Source organism: Lagenorhynchus albirostris, chromosome 10 (genome assembly GCF_949774975.1).
Source record: "Lagenorhynchus albirostris chromosome 10, mLagAlb1.1, whole genome shotgun sequence".
Classification (NCBI taxonomy): Eukaryota; Metazoa; Chordata; class Mammalia; order Artiodactyla; family Delphinidae; genus Lagenorhynchus; species Lagenorhynchus albirostris.
Window position 1 is genome coordinate 4,822,467 of NC_083104.1, and position 16,092 is coordinate 4,838,558.

The 16,092-nt window shown below is 46.0% G+C and overlaps 1 protein-coding gene across 10 annotated transcripts in view; it reads right to left on the reverse strand.

Moving 5' to 3' along the window:
• Positions 1–15,985, reverse strand: part of IFT122 (intraflagellar transport 122) — a 77,984-nt gene extending 61,999 nt beyond the window's left edge. For 5 of the 10 annotated variants that reach the window (XR_009542693.1, XM_060161103.1, XM_060161102.1 and 2 more), the window contains exons 1-5: positions 15,838–15,984; positions 9,434–9,500; positions 8,026–8,110; positions 3,979–4,057; positions 1,171–1,247 (exon numbers count right to left, since the gene is read on the reverse strand). Coding sequence is in view for 9 of the 10 variants with exons in the window: in XM_060161103.1 (XP_060017086.1) it covers positions 1,171–1,247; positions 3,979–4,057; positions 8,026–8,110; positions 9,434–9,500; positions 15,838–15,878 (349 nt within the window). In the remaining variant the exon portion in view is untranslated. Of the gene's footprint in view, positions 1–1,170; positions 1,248–3,978; positions 4,058–8,025; positions 8,111–9,433; positions 9,501–15,837 lie in introns of all 10 variants that reach the window. The other 5 variants (XM_060161100.1, XM_060161098.1, XM_060161101.1 and 2 more) reach the window with 3 other exon arrangements.
• Between the last annotated feature and the right edge of the window lie 107 nt (positions 15,986–16,092).

A 16,092-nucleotide genomic window follows, 5' to 3' on the forward strand; every position in this document is an offset into this window, starting at 1 on the left:
CGGCCTAGGTCCAAGCCCTGGGTCCATCCCTTACCCGCTGGGTGACCTCAAGTGAGTCACTGGACCACTCTAAGCTCAAGTTCTGTTCCTCAGTGGAGTGGGGATGAGAATAATACCTGACCTCAGACCTCAGAGGTCGTCACAGAGCTCACACAGGAATTTGTTTCAACTCTCAGCACAGTGCCTAGCATATCACAAACATTCAACAAATATTATTCCTTAATAATATATTTTTACAAATTCTTCCTCCCTACCTGCCCCCAACCACAAGCTCTTTGAGGGCAGGAATTCTATTTTGTCTTTTTCACCCCAAAAGTAAGCACCCAGACCAATGCCTCACATGGAGAAAATGCTAAATTTTTAATGAATGACAGTCCCTTCCCCTTTTATTTATACAACATGCTTTCAATTACATTCTCTCTTTGGAACCTCAGAATTGTATCAGTGGATGGACTGGGGGATGCATTCATCTTAGATCAGGAGGGAAACTGAAAGGGATTAGATCTCTCGCTCCTGACTTCAACAATGGCTGTTCTGTTGTAACCACTATCTCTTAGCAAGGAAGACGGAACTTATGAGCTGTAAGCCAGAATCGACCGTGAAAAGAGAACATGCAAGCCTCTGCTCGCGTTCCTGCCTCTTCGCTGACGTCTCACTGCTTCTCCTCTGCGCCAGGACCACACCAGTGCCGTGTGTGGGGTGGGTGAACTCCTCGGGGCATTCAGCCCCTCAGGAAGGACAGCCATAGCCACTGAACAACTAATGGGGACACGCCGCACAAGAAGCACAGCGAAGCTTTCCACACATACACGGACGCTGGGGGACCCGGAAGTGGGGACAACTGAACCATCCCTGCCAGGGTGGGGCGGGGAAGGCTTCCCAGAGGTGGCAACACCAACTTAACGCCTGTGCTCTCCCATCTCTCTCACCATCTCCCTCCCAGGGCCCTTCCTGCTGTCTCCTAGACTTCTTACCAGACTCAGTGCCATCACTCACTCTCTTGGTTTCTACACAATTTAAAGAACAAGTGCCAGCCTCCCTTCAGCCATTGATGGCAGGTAGAACGGTATTAACTCTCTCAGGACAAAACCACCACATTCTGGATAGATTTCAGCACTTTCTGCCAATTTTCAGTTATTCCCAGACAAGACACTGGGAATCAGAACCTACCAAAGTCACTGGAGGAACAGGACGCCAGCTGGTGGGTAACAGGGTTGTAGGAGACACACTGGATGGAATCATTGTGCCTGGGAAGTAAACAAATGTAGATGATTATGCAGCAAACCACAAATGCTTCAGTGGCTACAGCTCAAGATTTTAATGATGGGTCCACAGCCTCTCTGACTCCACACCGTGAACTCTGATGCAAGTGACCAATTAAAAGCACAGGGATGAGTTCTCCCCTCCTGGGCTACCCCCCAGCCACTATTTTCCTCTCTCAAAGATTACCCACCCATCAGACTGGCCTAGCTTAAATGCCACCTCCTCCAAGACTAGTGTGCTGCACACCTCTGGTGTGCCAGCTAGTAAGAGCATGATGTAAACCACCTCGCCTAGCGCCAGATGCCTAAGAAGTGCCATATTAATGGCCCTAACACTTATTGCTTTGTGGAGGCCTGGAAATACATTCATTAATACAGGATGGAGGTACAATGAAAATACTAGACCAATATCTGGAAACATCTGAGATAACAATGAAAGCTGAGTGAGTCATGTACCACACGGGGCATCTCAGCCTGAGTTGTTTTTTGTTTTTGTTTTTGTTTTTGCGGTACGCGGGCCTCTCACTGTTGTGGCCTCTCCTGTTGAGAAGCACAGGCTCCGGACGCGCAGGCTCAGCGGCCATGGCTCACGGGCCCAGCCGCTCCGCGGCATGTGAGATCTTCCCGGACCGGGACACGAACCCGTGTTCCCTGCATTGGCAGGCGGACTCTCAACCACTGCACCACCAGGGAAGCCCTGTTTTTTGTTTTTAATTAATTAATTAATTTTTATTTTTGGCTGTACTGGGTCTTCGTTGCTGCACACGGGCTTTCTCTAGTTGCAGTGAGCGGGGGCTACTCTTTGTTGCGGTGCGTGGGCTTCTCATCGCAGTGGCTTCTCTTGTTGTGGAGCACGGGCTCTAGGCACACAGGCTTCACTAGTTGTGGCACGCAGGCTCAGCAGTTGTGGCTCATGGGCTCTGGAGTGCAGGCTCAGTAGTTGTGGCACACAGGCTTACTTGCTCTGCAGCATGTGGGATCTTCCCGGACCAGGGCTCAAACCCATGTCCCCTGCATTGGCAGGTGGATTCTTAACCACTGTGCCACCAGGGAAGTCCCTCAACCTGAGTTTTATTCCTCCACTTTTGGGTAATACTTTACTTACAACCTCATTCATTCATTCATTTATTCATTCATTCAAATATTGATTTGTTGATTTGCACATCGGTGTTCACAGCAGCATTATTCTGAATAGTCAAGAGGTGGAAGTAACCCAAATGTCCGTCAACAACAGATGAATGGATAAACAAAATATGCTCTGTACATACACCAGAATATTATTCAGCATTAAAATGTAAGGGAGTTCTGACACAGGAACCTTGAGGACATTATGCTCAGTGAAATAAACCAGTTACAAGAGGACAAACACCATAGTATTCCACTTATATACGGTACCCAGAGTAGTCAAATTCATAGAGACAGAAAGTAGAATGGTGGTGCCTAGGGCTGGGGGAGGGGGAATGGAAGTGGCTGCTTAATGGGTGTGGAGCTTCAGTTTTGCAAGATGAAAAATAGTCCTGGAGACTGGCTGTACGACAACATGGATGTACGTAGCACTACCGAACTGTACACTTAAAAATGCTTAGGATGATATGTTATGTGTGTTTTACCACAATTAAAAAGAAAAACGGGCTTCCCTGGTGGCGCAGTGGTTGAGAATCTGCCTGCCAATGCAGGGAACACGGGTTCGAGCCCTGGTCTGGGAAGATCCCACATGCCGCGGAGCAACTAGGCCCGTGAGCCACAATTACTGAGCCTGCGTGTCTGGAGCCTGTACTCCGCAACAAGAGAGGCTGCGATAGTGAGAGGCCCGCGCACCGCGACGAAGGGTGGCCCCCACTTGCCGCAACTAGAGAAAGCCCTCGCACAGAAACGAAGACCCAACACAGCCATAAATAAATAAATAAATAAATTTTTTAAAAAAAGAAAGAAAAACGATCATTTGTTGAGTACCTACTACAGGCCAGGCATTGCACTAGGCACCAGTGACACAGCATGAGCAAAACAGACGCAGTGTCTGCCCTCATGGAGCTTACAGGCTGATGGGAGATATCAATCAGCCACCAGAATAAATGTAAAACTACAGCCGTTAGGGACTTCCCTGGCTGTCCAGTGGTTAAGACTCCATGCTCCCACTGCTCAGGGCACAGGTTCAGTCCCTCGTTGGGGAACTAAGATCCCACATGCCACACGTTACGGCCAAAAGAAAAAAAAAACTACAGCTGTGAGAAGCACCATGAAGGAGACCCAATCAAGGCTCCAGGGGCAGGAAAGGCTTCACAGAAGAAGCAACATCTGAGATGTGCAGAGTGAGTAGGGGTTAACCAGGCGGAGGGATGGGGAAGAAGAGGAGGAGAGCCTCTGCACTGAGAGGGGCCTGAAGCACACTGACCCCAAGTCTCAGGGTGTCAACGGTGGCTGGATGTGAGGCTCTTGAAAAAGGACAGGTCGGGGTGGGGTGGAATGTGCGATATCAGATTAACTAAACTGAGCTACACGAAAACACCTAGCCCAGTGCTGGCCAAGCCAGCAGTGCTCAAGAACTGTTCCCTCACTTACTCATTCCCCAACCCTCCTAGCGCACAACCCCACAACTTCACTTGAAGTTCAACTGCAGAGAAAAAAGTCCTTCCTGATAGCTTTGCTAAGGGCCTTTTGCTACAGTAGCTCAGTAAGAGGCAAACTAATAATACTGTAAACCTAAACGGTTACTTACGTGTACTTCAGAATGCCTTCCAATTTTGACGTCCAGATAATAACACTTTTGTCAGCTGATCCAGAAGCAAAGCGCTTGCCTAAAAGTGTTTTTAAAAAGAATAAATTTTCACATTCATTTAGGCCAGCATTTTGCAAAGTATTTCTTAGAAAATGACTTCTTTAAGGTCCCTAGTATGTGTCAGTTGCTTCTCTACCCCTTCTTCATATCTGTACTGAGTGGCAGTACTTTGGAGTCAGGAAGTTTGAGCTCATATCCTGCTCTGCCTGGCACTAACAAAGATGTGCTGAGGGCCTATCACATGCCAGCATCATGTTCTGTGCTCAGAATCAAGCAGTGATTAAAACATACATGCTGTCTACCTTCATAGAGTTTGTCTGGTGGGAAAAGTAGGCATTTAATTAAATTAATCCAATTCAAATACGACGTAGTGAGAAAAAAAAGCAGGCCCTATAAAAGAGAATACCTGAGGACCCAATTTTGGTGAGGGAGGTTTCTGTGAGAATGGTATCTTTCATTGAGACCTAAAGGTTGAGCAAAGCTTAGCCAGGTGCAACGAGAGGAGAGAGACCTATCCATATGGGTCAAACAGATGTGCAAAGGCCCTGAGACAGAAAAACCCTGCATGTGTGAGGAGGTGAGAGGCAGCCAGCATGGAACATCAAGGGCAAAGGGTGAGGTGGGTGGGGGAGGGATCTCTAGGGGCTTCGGGGCCACAGTAAGATCCTGCTCTCTATCCCAAAGAAAGGCTTTAAGCAAAAGAGTGACAGATGAGATTTTCATTTTCACACTGCTTGGGCCATGTGACACTGCTGCAAATACTAAATAATAGAAGCTGCTCTTATTTATTATTTCTGTCACTGCTCCCTTACACTGGCAGGCAGCAGGTGATGAAGAGTGTGGACTAAGGGCTCAGAGTCGGAGCTGGAATCCCCAGCGACATCACCCACCAGCTGCAGGACCAGGAACAAGCTACTGAACATCTCTAGGCCTTCATTTCCTCATGTGAAAAGTGGACGCAACAACAGTATTTACCTCATAGTTGTTGTGAAGATTAAATGAGATTAAAGTGCTTAGGTCTGTGCCTGGCCTAGAATGAATGCTAAACAAAAGTAGCTATTATTATTATTTCCTTACATTGCCTTGTATTGCTTTCCTTGAAGAGAAACTAGCTCTTAATACACCTTTGTATCATAGTTGCTCATTAAATACTTATTCAATTTAAGGGGGAAATCGGAAACAAGCAAAATCATCATTTTTTAAAGAGCAAAACCAAATTCAGTGTATCCTCACTTCTAGATCCAAGGGGAAAAGACTTCCTTATCATTACATGAGTGTCATGAGGGGCAGCATGATACACCAGAAAGAACAAGGGCTTTGCAGTCAGAGGATCCAGGTCAGGCCCAGCTCTGCCACCATCACCCGTAATCGCTCCAAGCCTGTTTTCTGATCCGTGAGAGGAGCTGCGATCCCTTCCCTGCCTCCTTCAGAGGGCTGCTGGGAGATCAAACGTGAAGATGTGTGTGGCAGGACTATGCAAAACGCGGACAAATGCCCCTGATGGCAGGTCTCACTCTAAGATCCTCAAGGGCCTTGATGGTGCTGCAGGCCAAAGACGCCCTAGGCTTATAAACTCTAAGGCCTCACAGGTCTCCCCACGGTACTACTCTGAACTTAAACTCAAACATGCACATAAAAAAATATGACTACCGTGGCACAGGGCTCCTGACTACCAGGCAAGAACTAGCGTTGTCTTTGCCACTACCTCGTTGTATGACCTCAGCCAGTCGTGTGACTTCTCTAAATCTTTATGTAGGTGTAACATGAAGAGACTGGGCTAGACCAGACTAACACTGTGTGCCCCAAATTGTGTGTATACATGAAGTAGGTGCATTTTTCTAGAGAGGGGTCTATAGCTTTCATCAGATTCTCAAAGAGGTCTGTCATCTAAAAGAAATTAAAAACCTGGAGCCTGAATGATCTCCATGGTTCATTTAAGCACTGTACCATCGATTCTGCGACTTCTCAGCAGTGGTCACAGAGGGCCACCTCTAATCCTATATCCACTTGACACATGAGGAAATCGAGACTCAGACAGGGTCAATAACCACCTCAGACTCACAGAGCTTTTCGGGTTGGAGCTGTCTCATCCCAAAGTCCATGCTCTTCCCCTTGATGCTATGCTGTGCGTAGCACGGATTTACTTTTAACTCTCAACGTCAGTTTCACGCAGCCGATGTGACCACCACCTCTCCTCTTTCTCACCCCACCTGGTGCCCTAACACCAATGACTCTTCAACCCCACTAGAACCTCCCTCACCCCTTGTGGTCCTCTCACCCCTCATTACTCAGCAACAAGGTTGCTCACCCCTCATTACTCAAGGTCAATGTATATAATCATTCCTTTGCATACATCCTCTGCCCTTGCCCTCTCACTGCATCTTCAGAGGTGCTTGTAAACCTACCACTCTGGTTAAATCCAACTCTCCACCTCCTCTGTCCCTGTATCTGTGCAGCTCAAAGTGATGGAGAAAAAGACACAATCGCACCACTGATCTCACTTTCAAATCATGATCACCAGCTTTGGGTGGGCCCTTCGTGTAGCTAGGGTCTCACTATACCTCCCGGGGCCATTCACTCAGCCCCTCAACTAGGTGGTGGTGTACTCTTTTTTCTTTTGCCTCAACTCTCAGACACCTCCTTCCCCATCCTCACTCTCAGATGTTGCTGCTTCCTATTTCACTGAAAAAACGGAAGAGAATTCTGTTAAGACTCCTACTACGACATGCCCCCGCTGCCAGCACTTGCAGTGACATCCTCCACTTCCCATCATGCTCACCTCTGCCCTGGATCCCCTCTCCTCTTCCCACTCAGCAACTCTGCTCCAGCAATTCCGCCCCCACCTCTACAGCGTCAACTTTCCTCAAACTCAACACGTCTGAAACTGAACTCCGGATCTCCTGCTGTAAGTTTCTCGGCCTGCAGCCTTCCCCATCTCAGTGGAGGGCAACTCCATCCTTTCAGTCATTCAGGTCAAAAACCATGGAGTCACCCCCGACTCCTTTCTTCACGCCCCACATTCTGTCAAGCAATCCTACTGGCTCCACCTTCCAACTGTATTCAGACTCTGACCACTGCTCCCCACTTTCTCTGCTCCTACAGGGGTCTGAGCTGCCATCACCAGTGGCTGACGCTTCTTCACTCGTCTTTCTGCCCAACCCTCAGCCCTTGCAGGCCGTTTGGGGTACAGCATCTGGAGGGATCCTTTTAAAATATAAATCCAATCAGATTTCTCCTCTGCTCAGAACTCTTTAGTGGTTCCCCGTTTTCAGTGAGAATCAAAGCCAAAGTTCTACGACAGCCAACAGAATCCAGCCAGCCCACACCTGCTACCTCTCTACCCTCTTCCCCTATTGCTCCCCACTGATTCTCTCTGTCCCAGCCCCAGAAAGGCACACCCCACCTGAGGGCCTCTGCAATGCCTCTTCCCTCTGTGAGGAGCTCTCTTTCCCCAGATGCTCAGTCATTATATCCCTGCCTCCCCACCTTCAAGTCTTTGCTTGCCTGTCCCCATCTCAATGAGCCACAATGACTACCCTGTTCAACACTGTACCCAATGCCCTGCCCACACAGCACTCTCAATCCCCCTTATTCTGTCCTACTTTTTCTTCTTCCTAACACCACCTTCCGCCGTACTGTTCAATTTACTTATTTATCACGTTTATTGTATGCCTTCCCTCATACTCTCTCTCCTTCCCCCACACCCCCCCACCCACATAGATAAAAGCCCCATAAGGGCAGGGATCTTTGTTTTGCTCTCTGAAGTATCTCAAGCAGCTAGAACAACACCTGACACACAGATGGGCCTCAATAAATACTTGAATGACTGAATTGAATCGAATGACTGAACTGAAGTCTAAGAGACTAACTATCTTCCAAAACTGCAAGCTGTACTTGAGCTCACTCAACACGACGAAGGCGCAGCCAAGGAGAGAAATGAGTGGCTGTGAGGCCATTAGAGACGCTAAATCCAGAGCAGCCTCTTACCATCCTTCGCATATGCCACACAGTACACAGTATCTTTGTGTCCCTTTAGGGGCTGAAGTAAGGTGCCATCAGACGTGTCGTAAACCTGGCAAAAAAGAGACAAAAGTACAGATTACCCGCGTGGCATCCAGTAGTCAGAACCCCTGCAAGTTGCTGCTGCTATTTTTGTTGTCAAAACAACACATTTGTCAATATTCTAAATTTGCACCAAGTAAAAACTGAACCAAGAAACCAGAAAGAATGTGACTTAAAGTTGGGAAACCCAAGGAGAGGCTCTGATTCTGCCCATTACACGGCCGGAAATGTGCCATTAATGCTCGAGAAACAAAACTTCACTCCGTGAAACTTCTCTACACAGTTCACTCCCCTTGCATGTATTTGGATATATGACCAAACAAGCTAGGCCCTCCCTAATAGAGCCAGCACAAAGAGCCCAGCTAGAGCATGATTAAATGCCAGTGTAGCCCTGCCCTACTACCAACATCACAGAGAGATGTTTCATACTTGCTACCAAGAGTTGGAAGTCACAGACCTGAACTCTGGGTTTGCAAATTGTAGGGAGTGTTATAAAACCCATCTGTAACGTGCATTTACGATTTTATAGCTGTGTAACATGTACAAATATGTGGAGATTTAAAAAACACACCGTCTGAGAAATAAAAGCAAAACCCTCCAGAAATGGTCAGTGTTGGAGAAGATAACCTATGGGAAAAACCTAAAAGGATTTGGATTGTTTACCCTGGACAGAAGAAGTCTGCAGAACAATTTACCCGCGGCTTTCAGATTATGTAGTTACCATGCACAGAATGGAGATCAGGCCGTCTGCATATCTCGAGACAACAGAGCAAGAGGAAGCGGACTTACGCAGGAGGAAGGGGAGATCATGCAAAGGGTTTTAGGTCAAACATAAAGAGTTCTCTGAAAATTACTTTTATACACTGGGACAGGTTCCAGAGACAGCTTACGTTCTTTGAAAATATGAAAAATAGGACAGCATCCATATGGAATTGTTTAGGAAGGCCAGTGCCTAAAAGCTGGGGTCAGGCTATCTGGCTTCTCACAGAGGGAGCCCCTTCAGGCCTGTTGTTTGAATTTTTCAGGGGGACAAAATATGAACTGACAAAGGCTCACTTTCAAAGGCATTTAAATTATTTTGAACTCTTTCGTGGGTGTCTCAAAGTAAAAAGGGAAAGATTAATGACTCCAAAGGAGGTATTGTTCACAGGTTCCTATCTGATAGACAGTTTACCTACCTGTTTTAAGTAGCCCATTTCCTTCCCTATTAAAAAATAATGACTGGTTTTTCCACCTTGCCTTTTTTATCTTAAAAAAAGGGTCAAATTTCAGAGCACTTACAAGAGGCAGAGGAAAAAAAGCACTTAAAAAGGAAAGTCAGACAAAATCCTACCAGTAATCTGTTTCCTGCAGCCAAAATCAGTTGGGTTCCGTCGGGCTTAAATGCGAGGTCATATACACTAAACGGGAGACAAGACAAGACAAAAGGACAATTAGGAACCAAAATGATGAGGTCTGCTAATGGCCGGGAAAGCAAACTTTATTTCCATTATGAAGCACTGATTGTGTCTGAGGGAGAAAAATAATAGCTAAGAATTGCATTTGGTTGCAAATTCCATTCAAATACCACACCTTCGATCACAATTCACTTGGCAGTTAGCTGTTGTGTCCCAATTTCCACCTGTCCAGAAGCCAGACGCCAGACATGATTCAAAGAGTAAACAGTGGAGGGCACTACCTCATCTAATAATACCATGAAGGCTACACAAACTGAGAGAACGTGTGAGGGCTAGCAAATCCACAGGTCTCTGAAAAAGTTGGTCATTTATTAAAATATCATTACTGGACTTCCCTGGTGGTCCAGTGGTTAAGACTCCACGCTTCCAATGCAGGGGGCACAGTTCGATCCCTGGGTGGGGAAGTTCCACATGCCGCGAGGCACAGGCAAAAAAAAAAACACAACATTACTCTTTCCAATTAATCAGATACTTACCAAGTGCCTCTTAGGTGCTAGGAGCTAAGAGATACAAGATGAGTAAATCACAGACCCTCCCTGCCCTCAAGGAAATTACCATCCTGAGGAAAGGTGATGGATGCTCAGACACCCACAAAGAATCACGTCATCAATTGTAAAGCACACGTTTTTTTCACATTTGAACATTTCTAATTTGGGGATGTGTCTTATAATTGATGATGTGTCAGTTTAACTGGCAGCATTTTTTGCTTTCTTAGTCGTATGTAAAATAATGATATTTTACAATCAGTGACCTCTTAGACTGGATGAAATATAGAATAATACTGTGATAGAGGCTTTAGGAGACACATTAAAGCATATATTGTAGGATTCCAAGGAGTGGACACCGTGTTCTTATTTGGAAAGGATCAGATAAAGCTTCATGAAGAAAACAATATGTGAAAAAGGTAGGGCTTCTGAGACATGCAGGAGGAGACTGGGTAGGCGCAGCATTTCAGGCACAGAAAACAGAACAAGCAAAGACAAGACAGTGGGAATAGCAAATATCTAAATAACCTAATTTGACTGAAACATTTGGCTATGTGCAAGGCAATAGGGAGCGATAAGGCTGGAAAAAACAGGCTGGAGCCATATTACAAAGATTCTCAAATGCCCCCAGGCAGAGGGTTTCATTAGTTCAGGTGACCCTAGTAAGAATGTGTCAGACAGCACTGCCAAGATGGCCTATTGTAAAAGTTGAGCATGGGATAAATTAACCTGGCACCTGTGAGTGATCGAAAAATATACACCCTGGAGTATTCCCTGGCGGTCCAGGGGTTAAGACTCCACAATTTCACTGCCGAAGGCACGGGCTTGATCCCTGGTCAGGGAAATAAGATCCCAAAAGCCACGCGCGCGGTGCGGCCAAAAAAAAACCACACCCTGGTAACTACTTGGAGCATTTACCACAGACACCCAATGCTGAGCTCTTCAAATGCATTATTTTATTCTGTCCTCACAAGCATTCTATGAGGTAAGAATTACTACTCAATTTTGTGGTTGAGGACACCACAGTTCAGAGAGGTCAAGTATCTTGCCCAACATCACACAGCAAGTGAAAGGGCCAGAATTTTAACTCAGGTCTGACTTTACAGTCTGTGCTATATGGCCTTCCACTCTCCTGAATTACTGTCAAGTATAACAAATCTATGCCACCCTCAATACTTTAACAACAGTGACTAATATTTATTAAGCACATTTATTTACGTGTGCAAAGTACAGTTTAAATGCTTTACATGTATTAACTCACTTTCACAACAACCTTATATCTCTTTTGCAGATGAGAAAACTAAGGCACAGAGAAGTTAACTAACTTGCCTGAAAATAAACTGCTACTGAGTAGAGGTGGAGCCAGAATTCAAGCGCAAGCAGTCTCACTCTGCAGCCCAAGCTCTAACCACTACGCGTGTGGCCTCCATTATAATTATTATTTGCATATGCCATAGTTGACAAAATAATTAGCAAGAGTCTCCATGTTTCATCAGCAGGAAAAAAAAAAGTGTTATCATCTACTCAAGGCATCACACATAGAATTCAGAGTTCTTATATAGGCTCCATTGACCTCAGAAGCTTCCTTTAATAAAAATAATTCTTCACAAATATTCAAGAGTTAAGAGTTGTTGAAGAGGGTAAATTTACATGATCTCATTTGACCTTATGTTAACATAATGCCTCAGGCAGGCCAGGCATTATTGGCCCATTTTTACTGATGAGGAAACTGAAGTACACAGGCGAGTCATCTGTCTGCTGTCATACAGCTGGCTGATGGAGAAGCTGGAACACAGCGATTGCTACCCCTCTCCAGTTGGGCATCCCTCGTGATAGAAGCAAACACAAACCCTGAGTCCTTCAGCTTCCTTGCTGTTATGTGGTAACAGACCTGAGCCTTCCCGTCTCTCAGGCTTTCTTTCTCAGAACCTAGGGGACAACGTACTGGGTGCATTTCACACTCTGCAGAGAAGCAGGGGGGGAGAGGGGAAAGCGGGGGGAGCTGGGGCCAGAAGGGCTGACCTCCGGCCTGAGCTGTGGTCCTCACCTACACAGCAAGGCTAGGGAGCTGCCCTCCCGCCTCGCAGCGTACACAAGCACCACCTCCTGTGGGGAGCTGGTGAGGCACGAGGTTTGGGAGGGGTCTCCACCTCTCTTCCACAGTCATCTTGGTCGTGTGGCTCCCTTCCTGCCTTGTACATATCTGAGCCCATCAAAGTGGTTCCCGTGTAGCTTCTTCTTCACTAGGATCATTCTGGGCTGAATTATTAGCAAATCATTTCTGAGCATCTCACTTGAGCCAAGTCTTTAGCTACCTTCCTTTCAGATGTGAAAATTCATTTTCTCTGCATTTCTTGAAGTTTGCTTTTCTAAAGTATAACATACATGTCTGATTTACCCCAATCCAAATTCTTACTGTACTTAGAATCTGTACAGTTCAACTTAAGAGTTATATAATCTTCTGTATTTACACTGTTTCAGATACTATCTTATCCCCTTAATTACAGTCATATGCAATTTCAGGGTAATGACCCTATTTTAGACATTTGTGGACCCACAGTACATGGCATTGTCCTAGACACAAAATGAGTATAACTGACAAACTGACAAGATTTTTATCTTGAACCCCTTGGGCTTTAATTACATCATAAGACCACAGAAACTTTCCCAAGCTATTGGGAAAGACCCTAGACCCTGTCATATAGCCCAACTCCCCTACCAGGGCAGGAACTCCCTATTGATGGATCCAGCCTCTGCTTGAACACTTCCAGGGCTGGGGAGCTCACTCGTCTGCAGACAGTACGGTAGGATGGCTCTCTCTCCCCACCTGCCCCCTTTTAAGAAAAACGGACATTGTCAGATTCCATTGCAGAGAGACAGAGGGTGGGTCCTGCAAACTGTCCTCTGCCAACCCTGTGCCCACCCCACTGCCAACTGAAGTCTCAAGGTGCCTCTCCAAATCCTGCACAACCTGATCCAGCCTCCACTTACTTGATTTGAATCTTAAGCAAATTGTTACCTCATTAAGTCTCAGTTTCTTCATCTGTAAATGGGGTAACAATTCCAACCTCAAAGGCTGCTGTGGAGATTAAACAAGATAAGGCATGTAAACGGTCTAGCCCACAGCTGCTGTGGATGAGGGGCAGAGCAGATGGCAGCCTGCCTGGAATAAGGCATCATGGTTGAGAAGAATCTAGAGCACTGCTTTGAAGGGAGAAAAGAAGGAGCTCAGAGAAGAATAAGAGAACATTTGGGAAGGGCCTTTAGACAGGAGAATGGAGTTTACAGCTGAACTGAAAAGCATAAATTTAAATCTTAGCAAAAGGGGGCAGGGTGGGGCAGGGGAAGGACCACCTAATTAAGTGCACAATCTGACATGGAAGGTAATGGGGAGTCACTCTGGGTTGATGAGAGGTGGAGTAACGGATCACACAGCAACAGGACTCAAAAAAGAGAATTCCTGCTGCTACACGAAGGTTAGACGGAAGCAAAAGAGCAGACCAGCAGGCGGAGCTGTTTCAGTGTGGAGGAAGAATTTTTGACATCTGGGATTTTGGAGCTCTACTATTTATTTTTATAGTTTTTTGTTTTGTCTCATTCTGGGCTATCAGCTTGCATATGTAGCTGCCATCAGTATTGCTGGTCCCTAGAACCCCTAAAGCCCCTACACTAGAATAGCTGTAATGGGCCAAAACCCAAATAACCGATCTTCATTCATCATTCATTCACTCACCTCTTCATTCATTCATGAATACCTCTATCCATGAAATAATCACAACAAACACTGTCTAGGCTCTAGAATAAGCCTTGGAAATGAGTAAGACATAGCCATTGCTTTTAAGGGGTTTATAGACTTCTGGGATCAACAGTTTCCCATAAACTCTTGCACTAGACAGACTCTAAGTACCACAAAAGAAGAATGAACAAAATCCTATGCCAGGGGGTGAAAACTAGGAGCCAATCAGGCTATATTTGGCCAGCAAACGTTTTGTTTGGCCCATATGGTATTTTATTTTGTGTATATATATATATATATATATATATATTTAGAGATTAGGTGCCAACATTTAAAAATTAGGACATTTCACATAAAAACCCAGATCCCTGGTTTCTGGTGAAAACAGGAAGCTCTGAGCCACGCTGGGCCAAATTCCTGCAGGGTGGTAACTAGCAGAAGCAGAGCAGCTGTTGTCCCTTTCAGTCAGAGCATGCGCTCTCCAGTTTGCCACAGTCCTTGCCACTTCTTAGTATCTGACAGCAAAATCAAATGCTCAGCTGCTAGCTATCAGCAGCTTGTGCTATGAATACTTTTATAACAGTTAAGAGAAAAGTAAAAAAAAAAATTTTTTTTTTACTCAAATCTCTATTAAGAGTAGAAGTGAAAGATACAGTTGTAGGGCTATACGTTTCAAGAAAAGTGCAGTAGAGAAAAGAAGAATACTCCTAGGGAAAACAAACAATTCCTTGTGTTCAAGATGCAAATAAACATCTCGCATTTACGTTGCCTGCCTGATTCCTGCAGGCACTTGAGTTTGCAGCCTCTCTAACACCAGGAATAATTAATGCAGTGGCTAAGAGCATTGGCTCTGGAGTGAGGAAGAAAGCTGGCTCCACCACTTACTCACTGTGTGACCCTGGCAAATTATTTACCCACTCTGTGCTTCAGTCGCCTCATATGTAAAACAGAAATAAGTATAGTACCTATGTCAGGTACTGTTGTGAGGTGACAATGAGATAAAAGATATGAAGTTCTTAGCCAGTGCCTAGTACAAAGTAAGCATTAGCTATTACTGGTGCAGAGTACAAAGAGAGCGACCATCTCCAAAGAGAGGCTTAAGGACGTTTAGGATTTCACTGTGAGGAGATGAAGGCCTCACACAGAGAGGCCAAAGAAAAGACAGAGAGGGAATGGCTCTGTTCCAGTAGCCAAAGCAGAGGCTTCACGATGAAGCTGAAAAGATCATGTAGGAAGTTTTGAAAGTCAGGCTGAGGAGAACTGCCCAATACGTCAGTATGCCCTCAAATGTGTTGTTATATGATGGATTTGGGGGATAAAAATGGAATAGGACATTAAACAACGGTGAATCATAAAGTGAGAAAGTCATTCTCTTTCGATACTCTTTCAAACCTTCTAACAAAACATAGGAGAAAGTCTTGCTTTGATGCTATTCAACTCAAGCACCTCTCCAACCACACTTGCTAAATCTCTAGCTCTAGAAACACTACACCTGAGGCTCAGAGGTTCCCTAGCAACAGTATCTAGCTACAACTTGTTAACGCCGTTTTGTTTCTCCCTGCTTTAAGTTCTACAGTTATCTTACATTTACAGCAATTGCTACTGGTTTTCATACACGGTGTAATAAAGTTTCCCTGTAGAATGTAAAAGCATGTTTAAAGGAAAATACGTGGGACAATTTAGAGAAAAGGTTAAGTAAACAACAGTATAGGTAATACGCGGAAGTGGCATAAGTTGTGAAGATGGAAAACACTGATGAGCCCAGGATGGATTTTGAGTAAAGGAACGACAAGATCAGACTGTGATTATGTGTAAAGCCGCCTCCACAGGCCACTACCTCACGCGTGGTATATCCCCTTGCTCCCTCTCCAGGCCTCAGTTTCTCCATCCGCAAAGCGGTGGGAAGGCGACCCTGCAGTCGCCCAGAGCCGGGACTCAGGGCCCTCAGCCCAGCCCGCAGGCCCGTTACCCTTGGCAACCACCAGGGTTCACGCCATAGCGCCCGCCATCCCCGCTGGGGCTCAGCCTCCCGCTCCTCCCGGACTGCCCCGCTCCTCACCACTGCTCGGCTTTATCTCTCCACGTCAACACGGCCCTCATAGCGGTTTCCCTCACGCCTCGGGCCCCTCCTCCCTGCCTCAGCAACAGGCCTAACTCCTCGAGCCACTTTGTCTCCCTGCGCTACCCCGGCAACGCACATGCGCAATGAGCTACGCGCGAGGCAGAGCGCTCCGAGTGCGCATGTCTACAAGGGAGGGCTAGAAGGAAGGAACGGGAGGCTGGCTAGAAGGCCTCCTCATATCTAGGACGCGCG